At 44.4% G+C, this 12755-nt stretch overlaps 1 protein-coding gene across 3 annotated transcripts; it reads left to right on the forward strand.

Annotated features, from left to right (window-relative positions):
- Positions 1-1938: 1938 nt before the first annotated feature.
- Positions 1939-6007, forward strand: LOC113431566 (GTPase IMAP family member 7-like). 3 transcript variants are annotated; one of them, XM_087948501.1, is made up of 3 exons: positions 1939-2028; positions 3502-3556; positions 4961-6007. In XM_087948501.1, the coding sequence occupies exons 2-3, from the start codon at positions 3538-3540 to the stop codon at positions 5620-5622; spliced, it is 681 nt and encodes a 226-aa protein (XP_087804627.1). In that variant the 5' UTR covers positions 1939-2028; positions 3502-3537; the 3' UTR covers positions 5623-6007. The 3 variants fall into 3 exon arrangements, with proteins under 3 accessions (XP_087804627.1, XP_087804626.1, XP_087804625.1); XM_087948500.1 differs by having other exon boundaries at positions 1988-2104; XM_087948499.1 differs by lacking the exon at positions 1939-2028 and having other exon boundaries at positions 3403-3556.
- The last annotated feature ends 6748 nt before the right edge of the window (positions 6008-12755 follow it).

Consider the following 12755-nt stretch of genomic DNA (forward strand, 5'->3'; position numbering starts at 1 on the left):
AAAGAAAACGGGGGGAGAATGGCCGCTTTCCCTCCAGTCACGTGATTTCCCAGCCAAGCAGCCTCCACGAAACGCTTTCGCTGCCGTCCCCCCACCCGACCCGCGCCGCTTCCAGTTCGCGCAGGCGCAGAGAGACCAGGCTGGGGAAGACGGTGTTTAGCACGGGGGGTGGGGGTTGGACTAGATGACCTCTGAGGTCCCCTTGTGACTCTCTTGTCCTTCCTTCTCTTATTTTTCTGATCTTGGCCTCCTTGGCTCACTTTCCTCCGAAGGAAACCCAGAGCAGGGAGCGAGATGACAGAAGAGTTGGAAGGTGGGCCTCGGAGGTCGTCTAGTCAACCCCCCTGCTCCAGCAGGAGACCCTGACAGCATCGCCCTGTTGGAAGAGACAGAGTTGGAAGGGGGCCTCGGAGGTCCTCTAGTCCGACAATCCCCCCCCAACGGCCGCCCAAGCCTCTTTTGGGTCGGGATTCTGACCCACCTCGTGTTTGGGGAGGGGTCTCCTCGGAAGTGGGGGGAGGGAGAGAAAAGAAAGGGGAGGGAGAAAAAGAGTGAGGCAGAGAAAGGGGGAGAGAGGGAGAGAAAGGGAGAAAGGAGAGAGAAAGAGTGGGAGAGAAACTGTGAGGAGAGAGAGAAAGAGTGTGAGGGAGAGAAAGAAAGGGGAGAGAAGAGTGTAATGGAGAGAAAAGAAAGTGTGTGAGGAGAGAGAGAGAAAGAGTGTGAGGGAGAGAAAGAAAGGGGAGAGAGAGAGAAAGAGTGTAATGGAGAGAAACAGAAAGTGTGTGAGGGAGAGAAAGAGTGTGAGGGAGAGAAAGAAAGGGGGAGAGAGAGAAAGAGTGTAATGGAGAGAAAGAGAAAGTGTGTGAGGGGAGAGAAAGAGAGAAAGAGTGTGAGGGAGAGAAAGAAAGGGGTAGAGAGAACGAGAGAGAGAAAGAATGTGAGGGAGAGAAAGAGAGTAAGAGAAGAGAAAGTGTGAGGGAGAGAGAAAGAGGAAGGGAGAGAAAGAGAGAGAGAAAGGGACAGTGTGAGGGAGAGAAGGAGAGGAAGAGAGTGAGGAGGGAGAGAGAGAAAGACAGAGGGTAAGAGAGAGAGAAAGGGGGAGAGAAAGGGAGTGAGAAAGAGTGTGAGGGAGAGAGAGAAAGACTGAGAGAGACAGAGAGAGAGAGAAAGAGAATGGGGGAGAAAGAGAGAGGAAGGGGAGAGAAAGGGAGTGAGAAAGAGAGTGTGAGGGAGAGAGAGAAAGACTGAGAGAGAGAAAGAGAATGGGAGAGAAAGAGACAGGAAGGGGAGAAAAAGGGAGTGAGAAAGAGTGTGAGGGAGAGAGAGAGAGAAAGACAGAGAGAGAGAGAGAAGAGAAAGAGAATGGGGGAGAAAGAGAGGAAGGGGAGAGAAAGGGAGTGAGAAAGAGTGTGAGGGAGAGAGAGAAAGACTGAGAGAGAGACAGAGAGAGAGAAAGAGAATGGGGGAGAAAGAGAGAGGAAGGGGGAGAGAAAGGGAGTGAGAAAGAGAGTGTGAGGGAGAGAGAGAGAGAAAGACAGAGAGAGAGAGAGAGAATGGGAGAGAAAGAGACAGGAAGGGGGAGAAAAAGGGAGTGAGAAAGAGTGTGAGGGAGAGAGAGAGAGAGAAAGAAAGACAGAGAAAGAGGAAGAGAGAGAAAGAGTGTAAGGGAGAGAGAGAGTGAGGGAGAGAAAGGGGAGAGAGAGAAAGAGTGTAAGGGAGAGAAAGAGAAAGAGTGAGGGAGAGAAAGAGAGAAAGAGTGTGAGGGAGAGAAACCGAGAGTAAGAGAGAGAAAGAGATAGAGAAAGGGACTGTGAGGGATAGAAAGAGAGGAAGAAGGGGAGAGAGAGTAAGTGACAAAGAAAGGGGGAGAGAAAGAGAAAGAGAAAGTAGCCAAATGGGGGGAGGAGCTGGGATGCTGGGAGTCTCCTCCCCCCTCCCGCCCTTTCGGCGCTCCCAACTCGAGCTCTGCGTGGCGATCCGGCGGGGAGAGACGGAGGAGGAGACGGAGGAGCGACTGGCGGAGCTCTGGTGACCCTTCAAGAGAAGCAGCGGTGGTCGCGGAGAGTCCTCCCCCGTCCCGTCCGTCCCCGAAGGAGGCACTCAGGTTGCTCTCTCTCTCTCTCTCTCCTAAGTCCCCCTCCCCCTCCAGCAGGCAAGGGTGGGGAGGAGGAGGATGGGGGGTGGAGGCTCCTCTAACTGGACTGCCCAGCCCCCCCTCCCCAAATTCCCCCCTCCCTTCCCAAGGAGGGGGGGGGAGAAGAAGGGGGGGCTGCTGGAAGGGGGAGGGCAGAGGAGGGTGGGTGGGGTTGGACTACAAGACCTCCGAGGACCCTTTCAACTCTGGGACGCTCTGCCTGAGCGGTAGGGGAGGGGGTTGGGCTAGGTGACCTCCGAGGCCCCTTTGGACTGTTTGGTCTGTAAAGGGGCTGGGAAGGAGGAGACTTCCTCCTTTTTGGTTGTTCGCTTTGACCTCCCTTTTTCTTTCCTTCCTTCCTTCCCTCCTTCCTTATTTCCATCCCTCCTTCTTTCCTCCCCTTCCTATCTCCTCCCTCCCTTCCTCTTCCTCCCCTCGTTCTTTCCTCCCTTCCTATTTTCCTTCCACTCTTCCTCCCCTCCCTCCTCCCTCCCTTATTTCCTTCCCTCCTTCTTTTCCTCCTTTCTCCTCCCTCCCTTCCTCCCTCCTCCCTCCCTTATTTTTCCTTCCTCCCTCCTCCTTCCTTTTTCCTTCCCTCTTCCTCCTCCCTCCTTCCTCCCTTCTTTCCTCCCTTCCTATTTTCCTTCCACTTTCCTCCCCTCCTCCTCCCTCCCTTATTTCCTTCCTCCTTCTTTCCTCCCTTCCTATTTTCCTTCCACTCTTCCTCCCTCCCTCCTCCCTCCCTTATTTCCTTCCCTCCTTCTTTCCTCCCTTCTATTTTCCTTGCCCTCTTCCTCCCCTCCCTCCTCCCTCCCTTATTTCCATCCCTCCTTCTTTCCTCCCTTCCTATTTTCCTTCCACTCTTCCTCCCTCCCTCCTCCCTCCCTTATTCCCTTCCCTCCTTCTTTCCTCCCTCCCTCCTCCCTCCCTTATTTCCATCCCTCCTTCTTTCCTCCCTTCCTATTTTCCTTCCCCTCTTCCTCCCTCCCTCCTCCCTCCCTTCTTTCCTTCCCTCCTTCTTTCCTCCCTTCTTATTTTCCTTCCACTCTTCCTCCCCTCCCTCCTCCCTCCCTTATTTCCTTCCCTCCTTCTTTCCTCCCTTCCTATTTTCCTTCCCCTCTTCCTCCCTCCTTCCTTACTCCCTTCTTTCCTTCCCTCCTTCTTTCCTCCCTTCCTATTTTCCTTCCACTCTTCCCCCTCCCTCCTCCCTCCCTTATTTCCTTCCCTCCTTCTTTCCTCCCTTCCTATTTTCCTTCCCCTCTTCCTCCCCTCCCTCCTTCCTCCCTTCTTTCCTCCCCCTTTTTTCTCCCTGGCTGTTTGGGGAGAGAAACTTCCAGGCTGATTCCAGAGTTTTGCTTTTCCCACAGAAACTTCTATATTGGCGCTGTGAAATTTTTCCGGAAATGTCTGGAAATATCCAAGGTATTTTTGGGGGGGGGGGCTGCAGCGGGGGTTGGGTAACAGCTGGGGTCCCTGGTGGGGTGGGGAGGATGGGCTATGGTGTCCTCAGACTGGGGAAGTCAGGTAATTAGGGCTCCCGGAAGTCCTCGGCTTTACGACTGCCCCAACGTTTTGGTCGTTAAGTGAGACATTGAAGAGAGTTTTGCCCCATGTTATAATTTTTCTCCCCGCCGTTGCTAATGAAACTCAGGGCTTTCCCCAGAGGGGAAGTGTCCAGGTATCCTCGATTTACAACCAAAATGGAGTCCAAAATTTTTCGGTCGTTAAATGAGACATTTGTTGAAGGGAGTTTTCCCCCGGTCGTTAAGCAAATCGGGTTTCCCCATTGAAATTTGTGCGGGTCAAACACACACACACTCACACACACACACACAGACGGACAGACGGACGGAAGAAACGGTCGTAAGTCCTTTTTGCCGTCGTAACTTTGGACAGTCGAGGAAGGAAGGGTGGTGAAGTCGAGGACTGCAAGCTTAAGCTCCCTACAAGAATCTGACCTACTAACAGTCAGGGGGGAAATGAGCGGGAGATAAGAAAGTAGATAGATAGATAGATAGATAGATAGATAGATAGATAGATAGATAGATAGATAGATAGATAGATAGAGAAAAAAAGATGGAGAGATAGGTCGAGAGAAAGATGGATAGGCAGATAGATGGATAGATAAATAGATGGGGATATATAGATTGATATAGATGGAGAGAGAGATGATAAAGATAAATCGATGGAAAGATAGATGGAGAGAAGGGGAGAGAGATATGGAGAGATAGCTATAGATGGAGAGAAAGAGATGGAGATAGATAGATAGATAGATAGATAGATAGATAGATAGATAGATAGATAGATAGATAGATAGATAGATAGATAGATAGATAGATAGATAGATAGATAGATAGATATAGAAGAGATGTTGATATAATTGGAGAGATAGATGGAGAGAAGGGGAGAGAGATATGGAGAGATAGCTATAGATGGGGAGAAAGAGATGGAGATAGATGGATGGATGGATGGATGGATGGATGGATAGATAGATAGATAGATAGATAGATAGATAGATAGATAGATAGATAGATAGATAGATAGATAGATAGATAGATAGATCAAGTGGCAGGAAAATCAGGAGATTAAGGCAGTTCAAATGAGTATCAAGATTGATTGCAAGCTTAAGCTCCCTACAAGAATCTGACCTACTAACAGTCGGGGGAAATGAGCGGGAGATAAGAAAGTAAGTCAAGGTGGGCTGGATTGAGGTCGCTTGTGAACACACAGGGATTCTTCACTGATGACGCCTTTGACCCAGGTCATCTCCAGTGCTCCTGACCGGTCCCCCTTCTTCTCTCTCCTCTTCCCGCTTTGGGTTTGTAGGGCCCGAACGGCGGATTGTCCTGGTGGGCAAAACCGGCAATGGGAAAAGCGCGGTGGGCAACACCATCCTGGGAAGCCCGGTCTTCGAATCCAAGATGTCGTTCGGCTCCGTCACCCAGACTTGCCAACGGGAGGAGGCCATGCTGAACGGCCGGAAAGTGATGGTGGTGGACACGCCGGGCTTCCTTGACACGGCTCGTCTCGAGTGGCAAACCTCGGCCGAAGTGAGCAAGTGCATCAAGATTTGCATGCCAGGCCCCCACGTCATCCTGCAGGTGATCCGCCCGGCCCGCTTCACCCAGGAGGAGAAGGAGGTGGCGCGCTTGATCAAGGAGATCTTCAGCTTGAAGGCCAAGGATTACATGATCATCCTCTTCACCCGCAAGGAGGACCTGGAGGGCAAAACCCTGGAGAAGTTCATCGCCGAAGGCAACGCGGGCCTGAAGGAGCAGGTGTACCGCTGCGGCGACCGCTTCCTGGCCTTTAACAACAAGGCTGAAGGTGCGGAGCGCGAAGCTCAGGTGGGCCAGCTGATGGCCATGATTGACGCGCTGGTGGAGAAGAACCGCGCCGCGCCGTGCTACACGGAGGAGATGATGAAGGCTGACAAGGAGCACTTGGCCAAAAAACGGGACTTGTCCTGGCTGTGTCCTTTGCTTTGAGGGGGACGGCGGCGAAACGCTGGGGGCCAGCTTCCAGGCGCCGCAACGGCAACTCCACGGATCGTCTTTTGCTCGGCTCGTCCCGCTTCACCTTTCCGCTTCCCCCACAGGAGAGTTTCATGGCGGAGTTTCCCTGAGCTGATTCCATCTCCCGAGAAGCTGGTTTCTCCACGGGGTTGAAAGGGGTCCCTCCTTCCTCCCTTCCTTTCCTCATTGCTTCATTCCTCCTTCCTTTCTTCTTTCCTCCCTCTTTTCCTTCCTTCCACCTTTCCTTCCTTCTCCCTCCCTCCCTCCCCATCTCCTTCTTTCCTTCTCCCTTCCTCCCTCCTTCCTTATTGTTGTCCCTCCTGCTTTCCTCCCTCCCTCCCCATCTCCTTCCTCCTTCCTTCCTTCCTCCATTATTTCTCTCTCCTTCTCTCCTCCCTCTCCCCATCTCCTCGCTTTCCTCCCTTCCTTCCCACCCCACCTCCTCCCTTCCTCCCTCTTTCCTCTCCCTCTGATTTCCCTCCATTCCTCTTTCCTCCCTCCCCGTCTTCCTTTCTCTCCTTCCTTCTTTCCTCCCTCTCTCCCCATCTCCTCCCTTTCCTCCCTCCCTTCCTTCTTCCTCCTTCCCTCTCTCTTTCTTTCCTCCCTCCCTCCCCATCTCCTTCCTCCTTCCTTCCTTTCTCCATTATTTCTCTCTCTCCTCCTCTCCTCCTTCTCCCCATCTCCTCGCTTTCCTTCATCCCTCTTTCCCTCCCTGGGTGAACATGCTTGCACTTCGCAAAAATTATTATTAAATTTGCAATAAATAAAATCATAACATTAAAATAAATAAAATAAAATTCATCATATTTACTTTTAACATAATGTGCCATTCTAATAATAGTCAATCAAATTGCTTTTATTAAGGTGTGATCTCTCCTTATCTTAGGCTATACTGCACTACTAGCTCGATACCCATGCTTTGCTACAAAACTATGTGAGGATTTTTGTTTGTTCTGGGGGGGTTGGACTGGATGACCTCCAAGATACCTTCCAACTCTTATTATACTGTCATTCTGTAAAAAGTCTCCGGCTTGAACAGTCCCGACTCTGTCCTTCGGTAATCGGGCTGTGACCGTCCAAAATGGGAGTCGGTTTGCGAGCATCTGAATTTTGATCCCAAGGCCACGGGGGCTGCTGCGACGGTCCCGAGCATGAAACGCACATTCCGTAAGTTCCTTTTCTTCCAGTGCCGTTGTCATGCGGAATGGTCACTAACTTGACCTCTTGTTAAGTCGAGGACTGTTAAGCCTGGATTCCCCAACGGGTGTTAAGAAAACAAACTAAACAGAATGTGCAGCGAAGTCAGATAGGAAGACAGGTAAATGTGTGAGATAAGTTTTCTAGTTAACACTCAGTAAAAATACAGATACGCTTGTGCTATCAAAAATATAGTTTATTCCATTTAAGAATTATAGCATAGTCAAATAAACGGTCCATTAGTCATATATCAATTTCAGTCAAGTCTTGTCGGGGATACTCTATTTGCAAAAGTCCGTGTTGAATAGCCAATGTCAGTACACTTACAATAAATCTGTCCAATCTTTATCTTCTCTCCGTTGAGAAAAATCAACACTCCTGTTTCACTCCCCGTTTCAGCAAGAACGCAGTCATCAATCCATCCATCAGTAAGCCAGAGAGAGAGAGAGCTGCAATTGCCTCGCTTCTTATATAGTGCTTTTACAACCACTCCCTTAATTACATTCTTGCAGTTAAAGTTACACACACTTTAACTAACAAACCATGATACCATATTTATTATTTTTACCCAAACCAGTTAGGGTAAACAATGTTATCCCTAACATTCTCCCCTTTTGGGTAATAATAATAATATTACAATAATATAACCATTTACACCTTTAAATCATAATTGTCACAACTCTCTTTAAATTTTACAACGCCTTGAGCTTTTGTAAACTGATCTGCAATATTTTCTTCCATCATGCAGTACTCAAGTTTAATTAGACCATTTTTAACAGATTCTCTAACATTTAAGTATCTTAAATCAGTATGCTTTGATCTAGTCTTTACAGCAATATTAGTAGCTAATTGTATAGCTGCCTGGTTGTCCTCGTACACAATAATAGATTCTTTAACAGTTATACCCATGTCTAATAATAACTGTTTGTACAGAATTAAGTCAGTGCATAGTAATGACAGACATGAAAATTCTGCTTCCATCGTTGACAAGCTAATATGCTGTTGCCTGATTGACCTCCACCCTATTAGAGTCTTACCAAATAATATAGCCATCCCAGATGTTGATTTTCTAGTATTTATGTCAGTTGCAAAACTTGCATCTGCATAGGCACTAAGATTCAAATCACCTTTTGGCTCTAGATACAATGCATGATGCATTGTTCCTTTAAGATATCTTAAAATTCTCTTTAATGCTTGCCAATGACATTGATGTGGATCATTATTATATCGTGCCAGCTGATTAATACTATAAGCTATATCTGGCCTAGACCAATTGCTTATATATGATAAGCTACCAATCAAAGATTGATATATGGTCTTATCAAATTTGGGACTTTGAGCATCAATTTTGCAAATTTCCTGACTCATTGGAGTCTTTGCAGGCTTACAAAGTTCCATTTTATATAATTTAATTAATTGGCAAATTTTATCCTCTTGAGATATCTTAAATCCTTTTGTGGTTTTGTTAATTGTCAATCCTAGATACTTTTTAATTTCACCTAAATGCTTTAATTTTATCCTTTTGGCTAATAATGAAATAATCTCAGTAGCTTCATTATTGGTCTTAGTAATCAAAGCAATATCATCTGTAAATAATAACAATAATGACACCGTTCCATTATTTTCTCTTTAAACATACATGGATCTGCTAAACCAGATTTAAACCCTATATTGTTTAATTCTTTCACAATATATTGGTTCCATTCATAGCCAGATTGTTTCAATCCATATAAACTCTTCTTGAGTTTCCAACAATCATTGCTATTTACTTTATTATCATTTATACCAACTGGTTTTTTCAAATATATTGTATGCTGCAATGGTGCATGTAGATATGCAGTTTCTACGCCTAAATGGTTAACTATATAATTATTCTTAGCTGCCCACACTAAAGCTGCTCTTAAAGTTGTAGCCTTAAGATTTGGTGCAAATACCTCATCATAATCAGATATATTTTGGTTAAATCCTTGTGCTACTAATCTAGCCTTATAAGTTACTTTCCCATTATTTCCAGTCTTTACTTTAAATATCCATTTGCACCCAATGGATTTTTCTCCTGGAGGTAATTTGGTTTCTTCATAAACCTTCATTTCCTTTAATGAATTTAACTCTTTTTCCATTGCTTTTTGCCAATTCTCCTGTTCCTTAGCAGGATACATCTTAAGTTCATCTATGCTAGTAGGAACTTTATTTACTTGGCAAACAATACTCGCCTGATATCTTTCAGGTGGTCTGGTTATACGTGTTGTGCGTCTAGGTATAACAGGACTTACAGGTGGACTTTCCTTTATTTCCTGTTCTTGACTATCTATCTCTTCTTGATCAATTATTTCCTCTTGATCTGATTCTATTTGCTCTTCATGGACTTCTTCTTTAATTGGACTTTTCTTATAACTAGTCTTTTCTTTCTGCCTCTTGTAGTGTTCTATAATAACATCATTATCTGAATCTTGCTCTAATCTATTCCATCCTATATGTTCTAGGAATTGTGCACTAGCACTGCAGTATACTCTAGATGTACCTGGTTCCCAGAATCTATAAGATCTATGGTTTGCTTGATATCCAACAAAAATTAATCTTTTAGCTCTATGTTGTCCTTTGTGCCTGAGTTGTGTAGGCATATGCACCCATGCTGGTGCACCAAATGTGTGAATATAACTCAAATCAGGTTTCCTACCATGCCACAGAGTGAATGGTAATTCACCTGTTGTTGAATTAACAACATTGTTTAATATGTGATTACCACACATTATAGCTTCTCCCCACAAATTGTCAGGTAATCCAGAATCAGATAACATTGTCCTTCCCATTGATTGCAGTGTTTGGCCTCTTCTCTCTATAAATGCATTATGTTGAGGCCTATATGGTGCAGACTTTTTATGTTGAATACCTGTCATTCTAAGTCTACTCTGGAATTTATTATTTGTAAATTCCGCACCATTATCTGTTATAAGAGTTACTAATTTCTTTTTAGTTTTCCTCTCTGCAAATTTTAACCAATTAAAGAAATTTGTATACGTTTCAGTTTTTCTCTTCATTAGAAAACAGAAACCATACCTAGAATAGTGGTCCATTATGCTTAATATGTATCTAGCACCACCTACACTTGGCTTTTTAGGACCTATTGTATCGGCAAATACTACCTCTAAAGGCTCTTTGGTAATAAATCCATCAAATCTATTTGCTGGTATAACTTTGCTTTTGTTTTGATTACAAGCAGAACATTGCAAATACTTATTACAAGGTTTCAAACTTATTCCTTTAGATAGTTGAACAGTTCTCTTAATCATTTTAAAATTTAAATGACCTAACCGTCGGTGTAACAAGTGAATACATTCATCATGAGGTTTCTTATTATCATAAACTGTGTTAGCCACTTTTAAACCATTATCATTTAACACATATAAGTCACCTCTTAAAGATGCAGTAATTTTCTTACCTTCTTTTTCAATTAAACAAGTATCTCCCCTAAAGGTAACTATGTATCCTAATCTAACCAACATTGTAACAGAAAGCAAATTAAATTTAAGTTGAGGTACATATAACATTTTTACGTTCTCATTTATATAAGAACAATGTGCAATACCTTCACCTTTTGCTTTAATTTTCCAGCCGTTTGCCAATGAGATATGTTGTGAACTCATGGACATTTTTACAAATTTTTTGTTATCATTTGTAATACAGTGGGACGCACCACTGTCAACCACCCATAAATTATTTTTTACAACTCCATTACTATACATTGCTAACTCATAATTCTTATTTCTTCTTTGATGTCTTACAGCATTCTGGCTTGCATTCTGGCGCTTTGGTTTCTTACAAAATCTTGCAAAATGTCCTCTCCCCCCACAATTAAAACACTTTTTAATTGCAAATGCAGTAGGAGATTCATTATTTTCCTTTTGAGGTTGCTCCCTCCTTAACTGATCTCTTTCAAGCCTTCTTCTGGCCTCTTCAATCAATCTGCCAGTGATATCAGTTAAAGTTAGACTTTCTTTAGGCAATATTTCAAGGGAAGTTACGTAGTCATCAAAACTTTCGTCTAATGAAGATAGAATTATGTAGACCTGGTGTAGCTCAGAGAAAATTAACTCCTTCTCATGAAGTTCTTGAAAAATGCTTTTCATAGTATTCAAATGACTCAGCATATCACCATTCTTTTGTAGATACGTTCGGAAAAGCTTCCGTGTTAGATTTATGTGAGCACCAACGTTATCTCGAACATAAATCCTCCTCAGTTTTTGCCAACACCCAACAGCAGTTTGCTCTCCACGTATATGAACAAGTTGCTGATCAGTCAATGTTAGTCCTATGATGCAAAGTGCTTGTTCATTTTTCTGTTTAAATTCTTCTCTTTTGACTATCTTCCTCATCTTCAGGATCCCATTCTTCTACGTTTGGTGGATTCTCAATTATGTTCCACAGACCTTCTCTTCGTAGAAGTAGACTACATTTCATAGACCATGAAACATAGTTTGTTCCATCCATCTTGGATATAAGGGACAAACTTTGTAGACTGACTTGTGCCATGTTTCACTATATGGATATAAAACTATATTTGATAAAACACAGCTGTCTGTTTACTGTAACGTGTAACAACACAAAATCTCACTTTTTACATAAACCTGTTTTTATCCTAGTTAAACTGACTTTGCAGTCTCTCTGGGCCCATAACCAGTGTTAAGCCTGGATTCCCCAACGGGTGTTAAGGAAAACAAACTAAACAGAATGTGCAGCGAAGTCAGATAGGAAGACAGGTAAATGTGTGAGATAAGTTTTCTAGTTAACACTCAGTAAAAATACAGATACGCTATCAAAAATATAGTTTATTCCATTTAAGAATTATAGCATAGTCAAATAAACGGTCCATTAGTCATATATCAATTTCAGTCAAGTCTTGTCGGGGATACTCTATTTGCAAAAGTCCGTGTTGAATAGCCAATGTCAGTACACTTACAATAAATCTGTCCAATCTTTATCTTCTCTCCGTTGAGAAAAATATCAACACTCCTTCTTCAGCAAGAACGCAGTCATCAATCCATCCAGTAATTAGGGATCAGTAAGCCAGAGAGAGAGAGAGCTGCAATTGCCTCGCTTCTTATATAGTGCTTTTACACCCACTCCCTTAATTACATTCTTGCAGTTAAAGTTACACACACTTTAACTAACAAACCATGATACCATATTTATTATTTTTACCCAAACCAGTTAGGGTAAACAATGTTATCCCTAACAAGGACTATCTCCGTTGTTAAGTCGAGGCCTATTTCCGTTGAAAGCGGAGCTCTTCAGGGCCAATGTCTCAGGGACTGAGGCAGGAATGGGGGAATGGGAGTGGGGGCAGGGCTTGCAGAATGACGGACACAGTGCTGGTATGCTACCGGTTCGGACCGGTTCAACTGAACCGGTTGTAAAAAAAAAAAAGCCGACAATCAGCTACGGTGGGAAAAGCTGCGCAACGGCGTTCGGCAAAGCACGCCCACCAAGCCACGGCCACCGAACCATTTGAATCCCACCACCGGACGGGGACACAGGTCTGCAGGTGTGTGAGAGCACGGCAATCAAGACTGTGTAGAAATGGGCAACAACCTCACCAAGGACAAAAGAGGAGCTTGGAGGTCGGCAAAGAAAGGACGGCTCGGAATTCGGCAGGGAACCTGAATTGCCGAAGGAAAAAATAAAAATCAGATTTTGCTGAAGAAGAAATGAGATATTTTTCGGTGGGGTATGTGTGATTTCCTGGCTTTGTTCCCCAATTTGGGGTGTTGGATGTTTGAAGGCACAAACACCCACACCCACACCCACACCGTTTCCTGGCTGCCTTGATAAACAGCCAGACCCATCTTGGTTGTGTTGAATTGGGCGTCTTTAATGTTCCTTTAAAAACAAAAACAAAGAAACCCCTGTTT

This window comes from Notechis scutatus, unplaced genomic scaffold (genome assembly GCF_049901735.1).
Source record: "Notechis scutatus isolate UNSWTSFEM ecotype Mainland unplaced genomic scaffold, rNotScu1.2 NSCUCTG115, whole genome shotgun sequence".
In the NCBI taxonomy this organism is placed as follows: domain Eukaryota; kingdom Metazoa; phylum Chordata; class Lepidosauria; order Squamata; family Elapidae; genus Notechis; species Notechis scutatus.